The sequence below is a fragment of the Psammomys obesus genome, unplaced genomic scaffold (genome assembly GCF_907164565.1).
Source record: "Psammomys obesus unplaced genomic scaffold, mPsaObe1.curated_primary_1811, whole genome shotgun sequence".
NCBI classification, from domain to species: Eukaryota; Metazoa; Chordata; class Mammalia; order Rodentia; family Muridae; genus Psammomys; species Psammomys obesus.
Window position 1 is genome coordinate 34,120,465 of NW_026585644.1, and position 18,602 is coordinate 34,139,066.

General features: G+C 48.7%; 1 protein-coding gene across 1 annotated transcript; it reads left to right on the plus strand.

Annotated features, from left to right (window-relative positions):
* Nucleotides 1–859: 859 nt before the first annotated feature.
* Nucleotides 860–7,492, plus strand: Tcf23 (transcription factor 23). The gene is made up of 3 exons (XM_055621312.1): nt 860–1,078; nt 2,311–2,553; nt 4,696–7,492. The coding sequence occupies exons 1-3, from the start codon at nt 860–862 to the stop codon at nt 4,867–4,869; spliced, it is 636 nt and encodes a 211-aa protein (XP_055477287.1). The 3' UTR covers nt 4,870–7,492.
* Nucleotides 7,493–18,602: the final 11,110 nt, after the last annotated feature.

The following is an 18,602-nucleotide window of genomic DNA, read 5'->3' on the forward strand; positions in this document are numbered from 1 at the left end:
TGAAGCTGACCTCAATTCCACATGTACACATGTGCACCCACACCCATGAACACACATACACACACACACACACACACACACACACACACCACACACCACACACGAGCTCTTTACAGTTGCTCTTTACAACTGTAAGCTCTTTACAGTTGTAAGATGTTTGCATAAAGCGCAGAGCACTTTATACATCTAGCAAGCTAGAAACGTGTTATTAGGATGCTAACCAGGCCGTGGTCCTGCCAATCAAACAAGGATACAGGCTGGTGGTGGGATGGGATTAAAGTCCAAATAAGCGAAGGGCAGAATCCTAAAGGTGGCATCTTGGAAGTGGGGGAGGAAGGCACGGGGCTTGGGAAGGCAGAAGAATGTTTGAGGAGTTGGAAGTAGCTCCTTGGTGCATGTTCTTTGGTGGGAGAAAGAAAGTGGTTGTGAGATATATGTCGACAGTCTCTGGTACAAGGCCTGGAGATCCAGAGCCCCAGACTATGAGCCCAAACCTGAAGTGGGCAGTAGGTCCTTCAGAAGATTTCTCTGTTAGGGTCAGTCATGACGAGGAAGGGCACTTTCTTCCTACCCATCGTCCTGCCTTCTTAGCATGGGCCTTGTCCTAGGGCTTGGCCACTCCCAGCATGCAGCACCCCCACCCCTCAGCCGGGTTAGGAGGCAGGCGGAGGCTTTTTGCGGGGGCTGTGCTGGGTGGGCAGTTTTCCCAGAGCAAGGAGTGAAGCAGGACTGAGTTGGCGCCAGCTTCTTCAGATACTGGCTGGATGGCTAGCCTGTCCGGGCTAGCTTGAGCTCAACACTCCTCAGGCACTGTGTTCCTGCTCTAGGGCCTACAAGCCCCATAACCCAAGACAGCAGCATGTCACAGGAGACCACAGAGACACCAGCAACACCAGGAGCAGGGTATGGCCAGACTAAAGCCAAAGCGAGGTTACTTCTAGGCACTGACAGGAAGAGGAGCCGCCTCAACAGGACAAGGCAGGACCTATGGGACGACACAAGCTGGAGTCATCACAGACTGAGCAGAGCCACCTCTGCCCCTCGAGGGACCAAAGCTAGGGGAACAGCTCATGGCAGGGTAAGGATACTCTGGACCCTGGGAGGGAGGTGGGGAAGGAAGGGTTTGGAAAACATTGAGATGCTACCTCTGAAGGCAGAGACTAGCTCAGTGTTGATGGTTCTGTCCAAGAGGAGGATGCCGGGTCCTTAGGTCCATGTTACCATGCTGGGGTGGGCAGGACAGGTCAGAGCCTCATCAGAGCACAGCTCAGAGAGTTGACGTGACTAATTTCTACTGAGGAAACTCAGGCCCAGAGGAGAGATGTGAATTGCCTAATGTCCCTGTGCCAGTGGCAGGGGACCTAGGCTGAGTTTTTTGTTTTCTTTCTTTCTTTCTTTCTTTCTTTCTTTCTTTCTTTCTTTCTTCCTTCCTTCCTTCCTTCCTTTCTTTCTTTCTATCTATCTCTATCTACATGTATCTACATCTATATCTATCTATTTATCTATCTATCTATCTATCTATCTATCTATTTATCTACCTATCTATTTATCTATCTTCCTTCGAGTCAGAGTCTGACATAGCCCAGGCTGGTCTTCCCAACTTCCCCTGTAGCCTAGAACTTGGACTTTTATCCTTCTGCCTCCACAGTCCAAGAGCTAGGAGGCTGTGCAACCACCCCTGGTTTACACAGCAGTGGAGAGTGAACCCTGGACCTCACTCATGCTAGGCAAACATTCTACCAACTGAGCTACATCCCCAGCCCAGGACTGTGGGTTTTGATTGTTGGTGCAGAGTCCTCCCCTCTTTAACCATGGCAAGCTCAGGACCTAGGCAGGTCAAGGGTCAGCCCTACTAAGCAGCGGCATGTCTCTATGCTTCCTGTGGCCCCAGGAGCCTGAGCAGCAGGCTATAGACTGAGAACAGATGTTAATGGACTAATAGAAGGAAAATGGGATTCCTGGGTTCCGAGCCAAGCGTTGCCACCTGGCAGTCCTCTGATCCCAGCCCAGGCTGTCCTCCATTTGTATTAGGAGATAGGGTTTAAAACCAGTGAGGCCGGTTAGTTCCAGCAGAAGACATGGCACTAATGGGTCCTTAGAAGTCAGGGTCAACCAGGCATGGTGGTATGTCCCTACAATCCCAGCACTTGGGAGGTGGAAGCAGGCAGATCCCGAGTTCAAGGTCATCCTGGGCAACCCAGGGAATTCAAGTCCGGCATGAAGCTCTGTCCCAACAATAGCAACAATGACAAGCAGTCAGGGTTGAATGGGAATCTGGGTTAGATGCACTCACGGGGGCCCTTCCTGCAGAGCGAGGCCAGCCCCGAGAATGCCGCACGGGAGCGGACCCGGGTGAAGACACTGCGCCAGGCCTTTTTGGCCCTGCAGGCTGCTCTGCCTGCGGTACCGCCAGACACCAAGCTTTCCAAGCTGGATGTGCTAGTGCTAGCCACAAGCTACATAGCCCACCTCACCCAAACCCTCGGCCACGAGCTGCCTGGCCCTGCCTGGCCGCCCTTCCTACGTGGACTCAGCTACTTGCACCCTCTCAAGGTAGGGCACTGGCCTAGGGACTTGATCGGGAGCTCGGGGAAGAGGAACAGGAACGGGGGTCATTTTCTTCCTGTTCCCTCAGAGGAAGGACAGAGGCCAGCTTTTGGGGTGGAGTGGTGACTGGGGGCACCTGCATGGGAGCATGCTTGCTCCAGGAGGGGAAGACAGATTCTCAGTGTCAGGGGAAGAGAGGAGCAGGTTCCTGGTCTCAGGCCCGGAACCCGGGAGAGTCATCCGTCTCCGAGCAGCTTTACATCCTTGCTTAGCACCTGTCTTACTTCTCTCTGAACTACTGCTGAGGCAGACCTCTGCTCTGTGGGAGAACAGCAGCCTGAACCCACAGTGCTGAAGCAGCCGGAGTGGTAGTCAAATAATAACAAGGGTTGGAAGGCTTCCAGTGTGTACCATGCCAAACCATTACCTAGATTTCCTGAACCTCAGCTTGAGCTTGTGAAAGACGGAGACAAGGAAGGAGCCAGCTGTCCCTTTTAGAGTGCAAAATAAATGGAAAGGATAATTAACAGTAATGAATGGAAAAGATAATTAACAATAATCACACAGCAGTAACAGCCACTATGATTGGATGCAAAAGCTGGAGGCTGAGCTGAGCTCAGTCTTATCTCTTGACTCCTGCAAGAGCTAAAGGAAGATTACAGATGAGGAGACGAGGGCAGGGAGGGCAATCGCTGGGTGCAGCTTGAACCCAGGCAACTCACTGTGGACTTCTCACCCTCAGCCACCATGAAAGGCCCGGGGCGCCTCACAGGTGTGTAGAGTGTGCTGTGAGCCAGGTATAGTGTCTAGGTACTTAGAAAACCGAGGCAGGAGGATTGCCAGTTCCGGGCCAGTCTGCCAAAGTAGCAAGACTGTAGCTTGCTACATTGTAGCAATGTAGCCTGGTAGCATAGTAGCAATGTGACTGGCCTAGACTCTACTCTTTGTAGACCAGGCTGGCCTCAAACTCACAGAGATCTTCCTGCCTCTGCCTCCCTAAGTGCTGGGATTACAGGCATGTGCCACCAGACCCGGCTGATAAATACTTTTTATCATCTCCTTTTCCTATATCTTGTCCTTCTGAAATGTCTTGAAACTTAAGTGTTGTTGTTGTTGTTTTTTTTTTTTTTTCACTTGAGAATGTAGCTGAAATGCAAACTTCTGAGATTAAATGGGATAGGTATCACGGGGCACAGGGCTGTGAGGTAAGATAGCAGGGTCCTTGTCTGTAAAATGGCAATCAGTTTAAAACAAAGCCTGTGTGAATAATAGATGAACAGTAAATATGTTGGTGAAAGAACAGAGGAGAGGAGAGAAGAGAGGAAGGGAGGGGAGGGGAGAAGAGAAGGGAGGAGAGGAGAGGGGAGGGGAAGAAAAGGGAGGGGAGAGGAGGGGAGGGGGAAGAGCCTAGGTCTAGAAATCTGACAGATTAGTGGAAAGAGGCACAGAGTCCCCAAGGGGGGGGGGGGGGAACGACAGAGAGGAGGTTGAACTCTGAGCAGAGCAATCCTTGCATTTTTTTCATCCATCCATTTGTTTGTTTGAGACAGGGTTTCTCTATGTGTAGCCCTGGCTGACCTGGAACTTGCTCTATAGACCAGGCTGCTGGTCTCAAACTCACAAAGACCCAGCTGCCTCTGCCTCCTGAATGTTGGGATTAAAGGCACATGTCCGTCTGCCCCCCCACTCCCAGCCAGCACTGCATTTTCTAAAACCACACTTATGGGAAAACCTTGAAATCCTTGCAGGATGTGAGGTGAAGGGCCTCCTCCTCACCCTCTCCTTCCTGTCACACTGCTCTGCCCACCTCTCCCTCAACCGAGTCCTGCTCTCCCTAAAACCCTCACTGCACTCAGAGGCAGTCAGAGGCAGGAGGCTCTCTGGGTTTAAGGTCAGCCTGGTTTATAAAGCGGAGTCCAGGAAATCTAAGGCTACACTGAGAAACCCTGTATCAGAAAAACAGACAAGCGAACAAAAACCCTCACTGCCCCCAGTGGGCTCCTTCTGTGTCTCTGCCAGACAGTTGGGAGATCATTTAAGGCTGTGATATTTTGGGGGACATGTCAAGCAGGGGATGCCAGAGAAGGCCAGACGTAAGGTAGGACCACAGTAGCTGTGCTAATCATTTCCCATCTTACGTCTTTTCAGAAGTGGCCCATGCGATCTCGTCTTTACGCGGGAGGCTTGGCGTGCTCTGGCCTGGATTCCCCCACAGCCAGCGCTACCGGCCCCAAATCCAGGAACATGGAGGCGGGGTCCCAGGTCTCTGCAGCAGATATTTTCCTTGCCGCTCCAGTCTCTCCAGCTCTTGGTAACAAATGACTGACACGCTCATCCTACTCTCTTAGACTGTGACTCCTGCTGAAGGACCTGGATTTTCTACCCCTCTCCCTGTCTTCCCCCCTGATTCTCAGCCTTTGGATTTGACTCAAGCTCAGCTTTCAAGTTCGGGCTCAGCTTCCGGCAGGCAGAAGCAGCAGTGATGACGTCAACCGTTCTTCCACAGTAGTGTCAGGAGTGAAAGAGGAAAAAGTGTTTGACATAGTTCAAAGTCAAGTTAGGGAATCACCCCACCCCTTTCTCCCCTAGGGCTCTTCACATAGCAAGAAGACAGAAATTGCTCTGCCAGTACCGAGTGAGGCTAGGACAGCAGTAGCCCCAGGTGCTCATGGGTACACCAGGGGGCCTGAAGGGCTTTTGGTAGCAGTAAGTGTGAACACATCTGGGGTCAGGTCATAAAGCCAGAGAGGAAACTGAAGAACAGAGTGTGATTTTTTTTTTTTAAAACTTCTCTACTAGATGCTTATCCAAGAGGCATAGAAGAGTTTAGGGTGCTTCTCCCTGGATTATGGTCTCTCGAGGGAGCCCCTCGTTACCACATTCCCACACAGGACCAGGCACCCTTTTACACTTTCTCAGCAGATGAAGCTCCCAGACTCAATGGCTTACCATCCAGGGAAATTTAGCTAATCCCAGCTGTCTAGGGCCAGATCTTATCCTGAAGGTAGTTCTACCTTTCCCAGTGAGGCAGCCACTCACAGCCACGCCTACAAAGGATATCCATGCACTCAGCTTCATCTCCTTAAAGGGCCCAAAATGCAGCATGGGTATCTCTCTCATGGCAGTGCTCTCTTCCTGTTATTTTAGAGACCTCACCTCAAGGAAATACAAGACAAGGCAGGCTTTGGCCTGTTTCCTGTGCCACCAGCAATCAGGGCTTCATTGGTTTTGTTATAAGCCATACATTTCTAAATATCAGCTCCCAAGGCTAACTCTCCCCACAGGCATTGACATTTTTCTAGAGCTTTTGTGGTGCTTGTTCTTGACCTTGAAGAAAGAACTAGAGGACAGAGCACGCAATAAGATGAGCTTTCCATGTCAGGTATGGTTTCAGATTGGCCCCTGAGGTCTAAACATGGAAGGAACCACCTTCCTGTCACGTTTTAGCAACTGAGGCCAGTTAGAGTCCTGTCAGGGTGGTCATGAGTTGAGCAGAGGCTTGGTCAGGCTGGGACAGATGGGTCTGTTCCTCCATAGGGCTGACCCCCTAAGGCATCCAGAGAAAGGGGGTTGAGGGGGTGACTCAGCAAGTTGGGGTGGAGATTGAAGACACAGAACGTCCCAGCCTGAGCTGCATGGGCTGTGGGAGAGCAGCTGGGCTGTGGCTGGGAGCCATAGCAGAAGGCCTCAGCCAAGGCCAAACTCATAAATCTGCCCAGTCCCTCATTTCTGCTAAGGGACCCTGAGAACTTGTATAGAGCTGATCCAGGCAGCTGGACGGGGCCAGGCAGGGGCAGCGACCAGGTGTGGGAGGGCAGGAGCAGTATTCTTCACAAGACCATAAAAGTCCAGCCTGGGTGTTCTATTTTTAAAATAGCAGCACCTCCCTGGTTGAGTTGGAAGGTGGTAAAGAAAGACGTGTGCATGATTTCCTCCCAGTCGGTGCCGTTTGATCTGTCTCTGGGCAACCAGGGCATTGGCTTTGGGCTGGGAGTCCCCTCGCAGCCTAAAACATCTTTCAGTGATTGAAAGGAGTCTGATCTGGAGCTTGAAATGCCCACTGTAAGCAGCTAAAAGCACTTGGAGGCAGCAGAAGGAGCTGAAATCTGCCTCCAGCAATAGCTGATGTCCGCCCCGGAACAAGTGTGTGCAGACTATGCACAAGTCGAGGAGCGCAGATGGCAAGCGTGGTGAGGGTGCCGTGGTCTCGGGTCAGAGGGAAGGCTGCACCCGGTGTACCCAGTCCAGTCCCTCTCAGGGTGAGGTGCAGGCTGAGCAGCACAGAAGACTTCCCGATGACTCCCTGCCCCCGGCTGGATGTGCTGCAGGAGATGGGGATCACAGTTTAGACAGAGCAAGGGGAGGGCAGAGCTCGCTGGTCCCACACGGCGAAGGGGTTCACCTTTGCAGACTTTGGAGTTCACCAGCAGGGAATGAAGGACGACAGATCTTGACTGTCAACTTCACTGGGTTGAGAGACAACCGGGGGTTTGTAAAGAGTACCTCTGGGTTTGTGTGTGAGGACTTCTGCCTACTGAATGGCTTAGCCCACGGATGGGTTCAAAATAGACTATTGATAGGCTGGACGTTGTGACACACTTCTTTGATCCTAGTGCTCAGGAGGCAGAGGCAGGAGAATCTCTGAGTTGGAGACCAGCCAGGCCAGCCAGGGAGACACTATCTCAAAAACAACATTAGACTATTGGGTGGCAATGAAATTGTGGACAGGCTGGAGGAAGGGGGCTGGGGCTGGGGGTTTGAGGCTATGATTGTCTCCAACACTCTCCCTGTTACTGCTGCGCTCCTGCCTCTGTCTGCCATGAGAAAAAGAGCCTTCCCTCCACGTTCTCGTGATATCATGATGTTCTAGCCAAACCCATGAGACCTAGAAGCCACGGACTGCTCCCTCTGAGACTTTTGACCAAAATAAATCTTTCCTACTTCACATCGCCTCTATCCAGACTTTGGTCACAGCAATGTGACCTCTAGCAGATAGTAAGAAGATCAAGATGTTTTAAAGAAATAATCCGTCCTTCCCTTTCTGGAGAGAGCCTGGCTAGGGTGACTTAGATAATGTCAGCCTCTCCCTTTCTGAGTACAAGCCCTGGAAGTTTATTCTATTCTAGACCAAGGCAAATCAGGGACAGTAGGTCAAATCCAGCCTTTACCTGTTTGTGTAAATAAAGTTTTATTGGGAACAGCCCTAGACACTTGCTAACATTATTATGGTTAATAAGTATGGTTTCTCATACCAGGGTAGAAGATGCTGAAAAACCGTAGAAAAGTGGTTATCTAGACGATATAGTACATTTCTGACCCCCTGTCCTGCCCATAATTCTAAAACACCGTGGGTATTCCAAGTGTTTCTGGGAATCCTGGGTAACCTAAACAGCCAAAACTATCATCATAATATAAGAATACAAAATGCTATAGCCCTTATTCCCGTCTTCCCTCACATCCTTCTTCTCTCTCTTTAAAAAAAACAAAACAAAACAACTATATATATATATATATATATATATATATATATATATATATATATATTACATTTGTATGTGTGCATGCCAAAGCACACACATGGAGGCTGTGGGAGCTGGCTCTCCTCCCACCAAGTGGGCTGCAGGGATTGAGCTCAGGTAAGCTTGGTGGCAAGAGCCTGTACTCACTGTGCTGTCTCACCAGCTCTCTTTTTTGTTGTTGTTGTTGTTGAGACAGGGATTCCCTAAATAGCACAGGTTAGCCTTAAAGTCAGCAGGGGTTCTCTGGCCTCAGTTTATTACCTCAGTCTAGTACCACATCTAGCTACAATTATTCTTAAAATTTGTGGGGTGTGTGTGTGTGTGTGTGTGTGTGTGTGTGTGCTGCACTTGCCAGAGGACACTCTTGGACTTCGTCCTCAGGAATGTCATTCACCATAGTATCTCTCATTGGCCTGAAGCTCACCAAACAGGCGAGACTGGCTGGCCCCAGGCACCTGTATCCACTGTCCCCAGCACCGGCATGACAAGCCTGTACCACCACGCAGTTGCCTTTTTCCGTGGGTTCTGGGAGGTTGAACTCAGGTCTTTATGCTTGTAATGCAAGCACCTTACAGGGTGTGCTAACTCCTCAGCCCTCTTTCTTTCGTTCTTTTTGTTTTTCTAAGATGGGGTCTCATGTAGCCCAGGCTGGCCTTCAAAATGCCGCGTGGCCAAGGATGGCCTTAAACTCTGGGCCTTCCTCCTTATACCTCCTCCTTTGTCATCGTGCTCAGGTTAATTCTTTGTGTTTGTGTGAGGGTGTCTCGGGGTAGTGCATGAAAGGGCGCTCACCCACGTGTGTGTACATGTGAAAGGACCAAGGGCCTCGGGTGTAGCTCAGGTGATGCCCTGGGTCAAATCCCCAAGACTCCAAGGCCAAACACTGTACACATGAGGGGGGTGGAGCAAAAGAGAGCCAGAGACAGCCATGGCTTCCTCGGCGGCACCAGTCCATCTCTTTATAACTTCAACGTTCCAACTGATAAAGTTGTCTGTAAGCTCTAAGCGCAAGTGCGGCTCCCCGGGACCTCACTTCTCACCCTGCACCGGGAAAACAAAGAACTTCCTGAAGACTGAACTTATAATTCACTCAGAGGCACTGGGGGGATGGCTCGGCTGCTGAGAGACTTGCTGCTCCCTTGAGGGTCTGGCTTCAGTCCCTGGAACCCACCGGATGGCTCACAACCGGAACTCCAATTTCAGAGGATCTGGCGCCCTCTCCTGGCCTTCACAGGCACGGAGCATGCACACAGGGCACACACACAAACGTGCTTGAAACACTCAGGTCCGTAAAATAAGTACATTTAAAACACTCGTCAGGCTGTGGTGGCACACGACCTTAATCTCAACACTAGGGAGGCAGAGGCAAGTGGATCTTTGTGAGTTCAAAGCCAGCTTGGTCTATAGAGTGAGTTCCAGGACAGCCAAGGCTACACAGAGAAACCCTGTGTCAAACAACAACAAAATAAAAAACAAAAAAATCCCAACAAAAATCCAAAGCAAAAACAAAGAAAGAAAAGAAGAAAATTAAACACTCATACACATAAAGTAGATTTTTAAATAATTTTAAATAAAAATAGATTTTAATAATTTATTTTAAAAATAGATTATTTTCAAAAAAGAAAAAAAAAAACCCAGAGTACATGAACTGGAAACTTAATCAATCAAGTACTTTATAAGAAAAATAAAAGCCAGGCATGGTGGCGCATGTGCTCCCAGTGCTGAGGAGGCAGAAGCAGGCAGATCTCTCTTTGAGTCCCAGAACAGGCAGGCTACAAAGAGAGACTCACTATCAAAAATTAAAATAAAATAAGTTAAATATAGAAAATCTTAATTTTATTAGCATCTAGGAAAACGCAGATGAAAATCACCAGGTAACAGACCCCCCAGAATTGCTAAGATCTGTGCCTCGGTTGGAGTACCACTACCGTGGTAAAGCACCATAACCAACAGCAGCTTGGGAGGGAAAGGGGTGACCTTATCCGCAGTCCCATTTAGCAGGTTATCATCAGAATGGTAATGAGGGCAGGAACTCACGCAGGGCAGGGACCTGGCCAGGGGCTGGTACAGAGTCTGAGGAGGGGTGCTGCTTACTGGCTTGTTCTCTGTGGCTCGCTCAGCCTGCCATGCCCAGAACCAGCAGCCCTGGGATGGCCCCACCCCTTCAATCACTAATTTAAAAATTGCTCTACAGGCTTACCCACACCGTGATCTTACAGAGGCATTTCTCAGTCAAGGCTCCCTCCCCTCGGATGACTACAGCTTGTGTCAAGCTGACAAACTATCCAGACACCTGTGTCTACTAAATCTAGTAAGTACACTCAGAAGTATTCGAATCCTAGGCATGAAGAGCTGAGATGAATGGAGAAACCAGCTGAGCACAAGCATGCTGGCAAATGAGCATTATATATTCATATGTTCTTGAGTGTGTGTGGATGTGACCGGATGTTTCTGCCTTGACTTCTGTAAGACTTAAGAAGACTGCAGGTACATGCAGACAGAGTACTCCTACATTAAAAAAATACATAAATAAATACTTAAAAAAAAAAAAAGGGCTGGAGAGATGGTGCAGAGGTTAAGAGCACTGACTGTTCTTCCTAATGGTCCTGAGTTCAATTCCCAGCAACCATATAGTGGCTCATAACCATCTCTAATGAAACCTAGCCTGCAAGCACACATGCAGGCAGGACACTGTATACATAAAAATAAATAAGTCTTTAAAAAAAAAAAGACTACAACCTGGATTTTTTTTTTAATTTAGTTTTATGTGCATTAGCATGCAAGTGTCAAATCCCTTGGAACTGGAGTCACAGACAGTTGTGAGCTGCCATGTGGGTGCTGGGAATTGAACCCGGATCATGTTAGGAAGAGCAGACAGTGCTCTTAACCACTGAGCCATCTCTCCAGCTCCTGCAGTCTTAAATTTTAAGGTGAAGTCATCCCTTTTCTCCCCTAAAATTGCTTTTCGTCCGGGTGTCTTATCTCAACAACAGAGATGAGACTGGGAAAAGCCTCAGTCTAGAAACTGTTGGCTTTCTAGGTTCCTGAGGCTGCGGGATTCTGCAAATGACTTGGTTGTCGCTTGGATAGAGGTATTGATTGATTGATTCTAGCTCTCCAGCCCAGGCCCTGAAGGTTTCCGATTTAACACTGAGCACTTTCTAGGCTTCACCAGTAGAGGGAGCTACAGGGAGCCGCAAGACTGGCCCGCAGGCCAAGCTGCTGTGGTGGAGACCGGTGTCTGTTCCAACAGGCTCATGTGGCTCAGGTTTCTAGATTTTCCCAGAATCGACTTTTATTGCACTCCTTCAAGATTCCAGCACCCTTGGTGTGAATGCACACCCTGTAATTACAGCACCGGGGCTCTCTGCGACAGAAGGATGGTGGGCTCCAGGCTTGCCTTTGCTATGTAGTGAGACACCATCTCAAAATAAACAGACAAACAGGGTTTGGGATGCAGCTCAGTTGGTAAACTGCTCGCCTACTGTATGTGAAATCCTGGCTTTGATTCTCCCAGCACCACAGAAGCCAGGTTCAGCAGCGCACACCTGTAATGCCAGCACTCAGGAGGTAGAGACGGGAAGATCAAAAGGTCGTCTTGGCTCTACAGTGAGTTCAAGGCCAGGTAGGGTACCTGAAACCGTGTCTTGAAGATAAATAACTAGGGTCAATGAGATGGCTCAGCAGACAAAGGCACTCGCCAGGAAAGCCTGGGGCCTCTCCTTCCACGTAAAGACGGAAGGAGAGAACTGTCTTCCTGATGTCCTCTGAGCTCCACACTCATGTTATGGTTTGAGCACACCGCCATCACACACACATCGTGCATGCACACGCGAGAACAGCAAATAAATTACAACTAAGTACTGATTAAAAATTAGTCATGTTTTTCCATTCCCGGTTAGACTGAGTGCTACAACAGCCAAGGTGACGTTCTATGGGTACCTGGCCTGCCTCCTGACCAACGATAAATATATAAATAGTATCTTTTCTTCTTTCTTTGTTAGTACTCTCCTTTTTTTTTTTTAAATCTTTTATTATTTTTTTTTATTAATTACACTTTATTCATTTTGTATCCCCCCCATAAGCCCCTCCCTCCTCCCCTGCCGATCCCACCTTCCCTCCCCTTTCTGCATGCCTGCCACTCCCCAAGTCCACTGATAGGGGAGGTTCTCCTCTTCTTTCTGATCTTAGTCTATCAGTTCTCATCAAAAGTGGCTGCATTGTCCTCTACTGTGGCCTGGTAAGGCTGCTCCCCACTCAGGGGGAAGTGATCAACGAGCAGGCCAATCAGATTATGTCAGAGGCAGTCCCTCTTCCCATTACTAGGTAACCCACTTGGACACTGAACTGCCATGGGCTACACCTGTGCAGGGGTTCCAGGTCATCTCCACGAATAGTCCTTGGTTGGAGTATGAGTCTCTGGGAAGTTCCCTGTGTTCAAATTATCTTGTTCTGTTGCTCTCCTTGTGGAGTTCCCGTTCCCTCCAGCTCTTACTATTTCCCACTTCTTACATAAAATTCCATTCACTCTGCCCATCAGTTGGCCATCAGGCTCAGCATCTGCTTTGACAGTCTATACTGCAGAAGCTTTCAGAGGCCCTCTGTGGCAGGTTTCAAGGTTGTTTCCTGTTTTCTTCTGGCTTTCAGAGGCCCTCTGTAGCAGGTTTCAAGGTTGTTTCCTGTTTTCTTCTGGCTTTCAGAGGCCCTCTGTAGCGGATTCCGAGGTTGTTTCCTATTTTCGTTTTCTTCTGATGTCCATCCTCTTTGCCTTTCAGGATGGGGATTGAACATTTTAGTTAGGGTCCTCTCTTTTGCTTAGTTTGTTTAGATGTACAGCTTTTAGTGGGTTTATTCTATATTGTATGTTTATATGAGTGAGTATATACCGTGAGTGTCTTTTTGCTTCTGGGTCAACTCACTCAGGATGATCCTTTCCAGGTCCCACCATTTACCTGCAAATTTCATGATTTCCTTATTTTTCATTGCTGAGTAATACTCCATTGTATAGATGTACCACAGTTTCTGCATCCATTCTTCAGTTGAGGGGCATCTGGGTTGTTTCCAGCTTCTGGTTATTACAAATAAAGCTGCTACAAACATGGTTGAACAAATGTCCTTTTTGTGTACTTGCGCCTCTTTTGGGTATATGCCTAGGAGTGGTATGGCTGGATCTTGAGGAAGCGCTATTCCTAGTTGTCTGAGAAAGCGCCAGATTGATTTCCAGAGTGGTTGTACCAGTTTACATTCCCACCAGCAGTGGAGAAGGGTTCCCCTTTCTCCACAACCTCTCCAGCATGTGTTGTCCCTTGAGATTTTCATCTTGGCCATTCTGATGGGTGTAAGGTGAAATCTCAGGGTTGTTTTGATTTGCATTTCCCTAATGGCTAATGAGGTTGAGTACCCTCCTTTTAAATAGGAAAACTGGCGGAGTGTGGAGACGCACGCCTTTAACACCAGCACTCAGGAAGTAGAGGCAGGAGAATCTCTGTGACTTCAAAGACACCTTTGTGAGTTCCAGGACAGCCACGGCTACATACTGAGAACCTGTTTCAAATAAAAACAAAACAAAGGAAAACTGAGGGTTTTCTTTGAGGGGTGCAATGAAAATGCAGATCCACACAGCTCCGGCGAATGGATTGTCCACACTTTGTTGGCGTGGTTACGGAAAACCCAGGCCTCCGAGAGCAGAGCATTGTGGGTATGGTTTCTGGCATGAAGATCATCATAAGAGCCTCAGCCTGTATGTACACTATCTGGCTGAACAGTTCCCTCTCTCGCCTCTGAAGATACATGAAGAAAATGGCATCTTTCTTTTCTTTTTTTGTTTTTGTTTTTTTCAAGACAGGGTCTCACTATGTAGTTCTGGCTGTCCTGGACCTCACTCTAAACCAGGATGGCCTTAAAAACTCACAGCAATCCACCTGCCTCTGCTTCCCAGGTGCTGGGATTAAGGATGCGCTCCACTATCCCCCAAAAGTCTTCCTGACTCTTCTAGGTTCGTGCTGTAGCTGAGAATACCCACCACAGGAGGCACTCTGCCGTTGCTATGGCCACGACTGTTGTCTGATAACATTTTTGTAAAGGCTGATTCTTTAGCCAGGACGTGAGCATGTGTGTGGAGACTGTCCCAGCCAACTTACCAGAAAGTTATGCAGTTTGTAAGGAGAGTCATGTTACCGTGAAAGACTCTTTCAGACAGCGGGAGAGAGGGTAGACTTGGCTCCATAATGGGTGGCATGTCATTCTCCTCACCCAGTCAAGTACACCTCTCCAAACACTATAATCTGGGTCCAAATAAAGCAGAACACAAACTGCTTGTTTTTGAATCTATTTTTATCTACACTCAGAGTCGAGCTGTTTCCTTAAGATTTGCTGAAGATATAAATAAAGCCTTGGTTGTGCCAGTCTTCGGTTTTGTTAGAGACACTAGCAGGGCAAAAAATGGATACACGTGTTTTCATCTCCCTTCGGATAGCATGCTCTTTATTGCCCCAGTTGTATTCCATGAACCAGTCTTGATTAAAAAAAAAAAAAAATGCAGGGCGCTGGAAAGATGGCTCAGTGGGTGAGAGCACTGACTGCTTTTCCAGAGGAGCCAGGTTGGATTTGCAGCACCCCATGGCAGCCCACAACTGTCTGTAACTCTAGTTCCAGGGGATGTGATGCCCTCTTTGGGCCTCCACGGGCACCAGACACGCCCATGCTGCACAGACATATAGGCAGGCAAACACCCATCCGAATTAAATAAAAATAGTATATGTCTTTTTAATTAGCTGGGCAGTGGTGGCACACGCCTTTAATCCTAGCACTTGGGAGGCAGAGGCAGGCAGATCTCTGTGAGTTTGAGGCCAGCCTGGTCTACAGAGAGAGTTACAGCGAAACCAGAAACCCTGTCTCGAAAAACAAACAAAAAAAACCAATTTTTAATTAAAAACATGTAAAATGTGCTACCTACCTAGCTTCTTAAAGGCCCCAAGGAACCCCATTCACACTGAAAACTGATCTGCAGAAGACTGTATGGGACTGTTTTTTTTATGGTCCTGGGTGTGAACACAAGGGTTGTGGTAGAGCTAAGTCTTCTGGGGTGGAGAGATGGCTCAGAGGTTAAGAGCACTGGCTGCTTCTCCTTAAAGGTCCTGAGTTCAATTCCCAGCAGCCACCACATGGTGTCTCCCAAGCATCTATAAGGAGATCTGGTGCCCTCTTCTGTATATATATGAAGTAAGTCTCTTCTTGGAAGTATAATCTTATGACCAGCCACACTGGATGAATGCTGCATCTTATTTTTGGTGTATTTTCCTTGGCCTCTAAGAGACCCCCAAAAGCCTGTTTTGGATGACTCAAGATCAGGCATGGTGGCACAAGCCTTTAATCCCAGCACTTGAGAGGCTGAAGATGTACAGATTTCTGAGTTCGAGACAAACCTGGTCTACATAGTGAGTTTCAGGACGGCCAGGATTGCACTAGAGAGACCCTGTCTCAAAACAAGACCAAGAACCTTCAGCTAGGTGGGGATGAGAGCAGGGCGGTGCTGACTGGCATAGGCCTTGCCTGGGAGTGGGCATGAGACCGTGATGTTGGCAGTCTGGCAGCCACTCCCATGTCTTATGGAAGGCTTTCTCTTCAGCTGCCCCCTGCCCCTATATCCTTTTGTTAGATACACATTTTATTTGGTGTCTGTGTGTGCATGCAGGGGTGAGAATGTGTGGACATGTGCTCTCGAGTGTGTGTATGTGTACGTGTGTGTGTGTGTGTGTGTGTGTGTGTGTGTGTATACCACAGCGAACATGTACTAGGCAGAGGATAACCTGCAGGAGTCCGTTTCCTTTCACCATGTGGATCCTGGGGATTGGACTCAGACTGTCAGGCTTGGCAACAATCACCTTTACCCACTGAGCCCTTTTCTCCTGTCTCCCTTTCTCCTTATTTTTGCCACCATTCTATAGTTCCAACATCCAAATGTTGATTTACCCAACACCATGAGTTCTCAGCTCCTGACTCCTGGAATGAAATTTCCTGTGTCCTCCTTTTAGGTACTTCTCCTGGTCTCATCTTTTGTTTGTTTGTTTTTTTTCAAGACACGGTTTGTCTATGTAGCCTTGGCTGTCCTAGACTCATTTTGTAGACCAGGTTTCAAACTCAGAGACCTGCCTCTGCCTCCCTGAGTGCTGGTATTACAGGTGCCTCTGTGTCCAGCTCACACCCTTTACTTTCAATGTCCAATATCCGCACTGTTTTCAAAATCTACTTCAAGTACTGTGGCTTGCCCTGTTGATCCCTACCTCTCCTCCCATCTCCGCAGGCCAGCACTTGGCTGTCCAGTATTTCCTGCGGTGCATCCATCTCAGATGTGTTCAATATTGTGGTTGTTCCTTTGAAAATACCTTTTTCCACCAGGCATGGTAGCACACGCCTTCCATCCCAGCACATGGGAAGCTGAAGCAGGCGGGTCTCTGTGAGTTCAAGGCTAGTCTGGTCTACAGAATGAGTTCTAGGACAGCCAGAGCTGTTACACAGAGAAACCCTGTCAGAAATAAAGACAGGAAAAAGGAAGGAAGGAAGGAAGGACGAGAGGGGGAGGGAAACAGGGAGGGAGGGAGGAACGGAGGGAAAAAAGAAGAAAGTATCTTTACCTCTTACATCTCTGGCACTGTTGTCCCACAGACTCCTTACCTTTCACACCCTTTCTCTCCACACCTTACCCGAATACACAACTGTGTTCATTGACTTTCTTGGAGTTCTCAACCTAAAAATCTCAAGTAAGGCTCATCACCTTTTGCAGTTATCTGATTTTTTCCCCTACATTCAAACACACAAGGAGGAGGAAAGCACCCCAAGGTGACCTCTGACCTCTACTTGCACACGTACATACAGACACAAGAACCAGCATGTACACGAATTCACAAGCCCATACAGACACACACACACACACACACACACACACACACACACACACACACGAACATGGTCAGGGCATGATGTACATACCCAGAAAAGGAAATACATAAACCACACACGTGTACATCAGAGGATGGCCCAGGGATAGTGACACATGCCTCTAGTCCTAGCGCTCTGCAGATAGAAACAAGAGGACCAAGAGTTCAAGACCAGCCTCAACTCTAGGCTCTGAGGCCAGCCTTGACATGAGACCCCATCTCAAAAAAAGCCAATTCATGCCACGTGCAGGGCTCATTCCAGGAGGCAGAGGCGGGTTTGTTTTGTTTTTCTGGTGGATACCCCCACGACATGTGTATACTATGCTACCAGAACACAGGTCATTTCTGGTTGTTTTAAAAAACCCATAATGTTGTTATTAGTTCTTTGATAATTCCTTACACGTATTTTGATCAGATGTACCACCTCCCCCTCACTCCTCCCAGAGCCGTCCCTTACCTCACCCCCTCTCAACTTTGTTTTGTTTCAAACGAACCCACTGAGTCCAGCTTGTGCTGCCCAAACACAACTCTGGTTGGCTGTCTCACGCAGCCGTCGACGGCCCTGAGCTCCCTGTCTTCCTGCCTCTGGCTTCTGAACCCTGGCTCAGCAGGGGCGTACCGCCTCACTTTTCTCACTCAGGCTCTTCCTTGGTCTATATCATAAATCCAGTTTAGGAGGCAGACGCTATTTTCTCATAAAGAAAAAAAAAGAATTATCCGTGGACCCAGGTTCTCGGGGCTGTCTCGGAAAATAAAGGTGTTTACCATTTGTTTTTTCTCTTCCTAGGGTGGCACGGTTTAAGTGGAGCTGTCACGTGGTCCCAGAAGTCCCAGGACTGCTTGGGCTGTGGGCCAGAGTTCACGGGGTCCGACAAACAAACAAGCGTTGCCCCTCCCAGGCCTGCGGCCGTGTGGCTGCTCACTAATAGTGGAAATGTAGGGGGCTTGGCGAAGGAGCTGAGGGTGTGCGTCTCGCCACAAGTGGCTCCCCACTCTTCGGAACTCGCTGTCTGTGATCAGACCCCGCTCGCTAATTATCTCCTTGCATTAACGTAGTGTTGAGACAGCATCAGATCCCACAGAAAACATTCCCATCTCCTCATCAGTTCTTCGGCATCTCGAGCTTCTATGCCCAGTGGTCTCAGAAGCGGGCGGAACACTCAGATAAGTCTTCTACAAAGAGAGGTCCACAGGGTCTCCAGAGCCGCTGTGGCCCCCGCTCTCTGCAGCTGTGGCAAAGCCAAAGGACGCTGAGTGACGGTTCGTCAAAGCTGCAGATCACACAAGCGAAAGCTGCAATGTGATGGTGCCCTGCACACAGCTTATTTTTTAACAGCTCCGTCACCGTACGCTGTCACCAGCTTGCCCTGAGAATTTGGGTTTATTCCTGTGATGGAAAACTGTGATCTCCGCTAAATGTCACAGCTCATGCGTGGGATCCCAGCACTTGAGAGACCAAGTTAGGAGGGGACTGCGGAGAGTTTGAGGCCAACCTTATCTCCATGGGGAATTCCAGGCTAGCCTGGGCTATAGAGTGAGCTCCTGCCTGTAACTCCTGTTTCAGTCTGTCATTTCTCTCTCTCTCTCTCTCTCTCTGTCT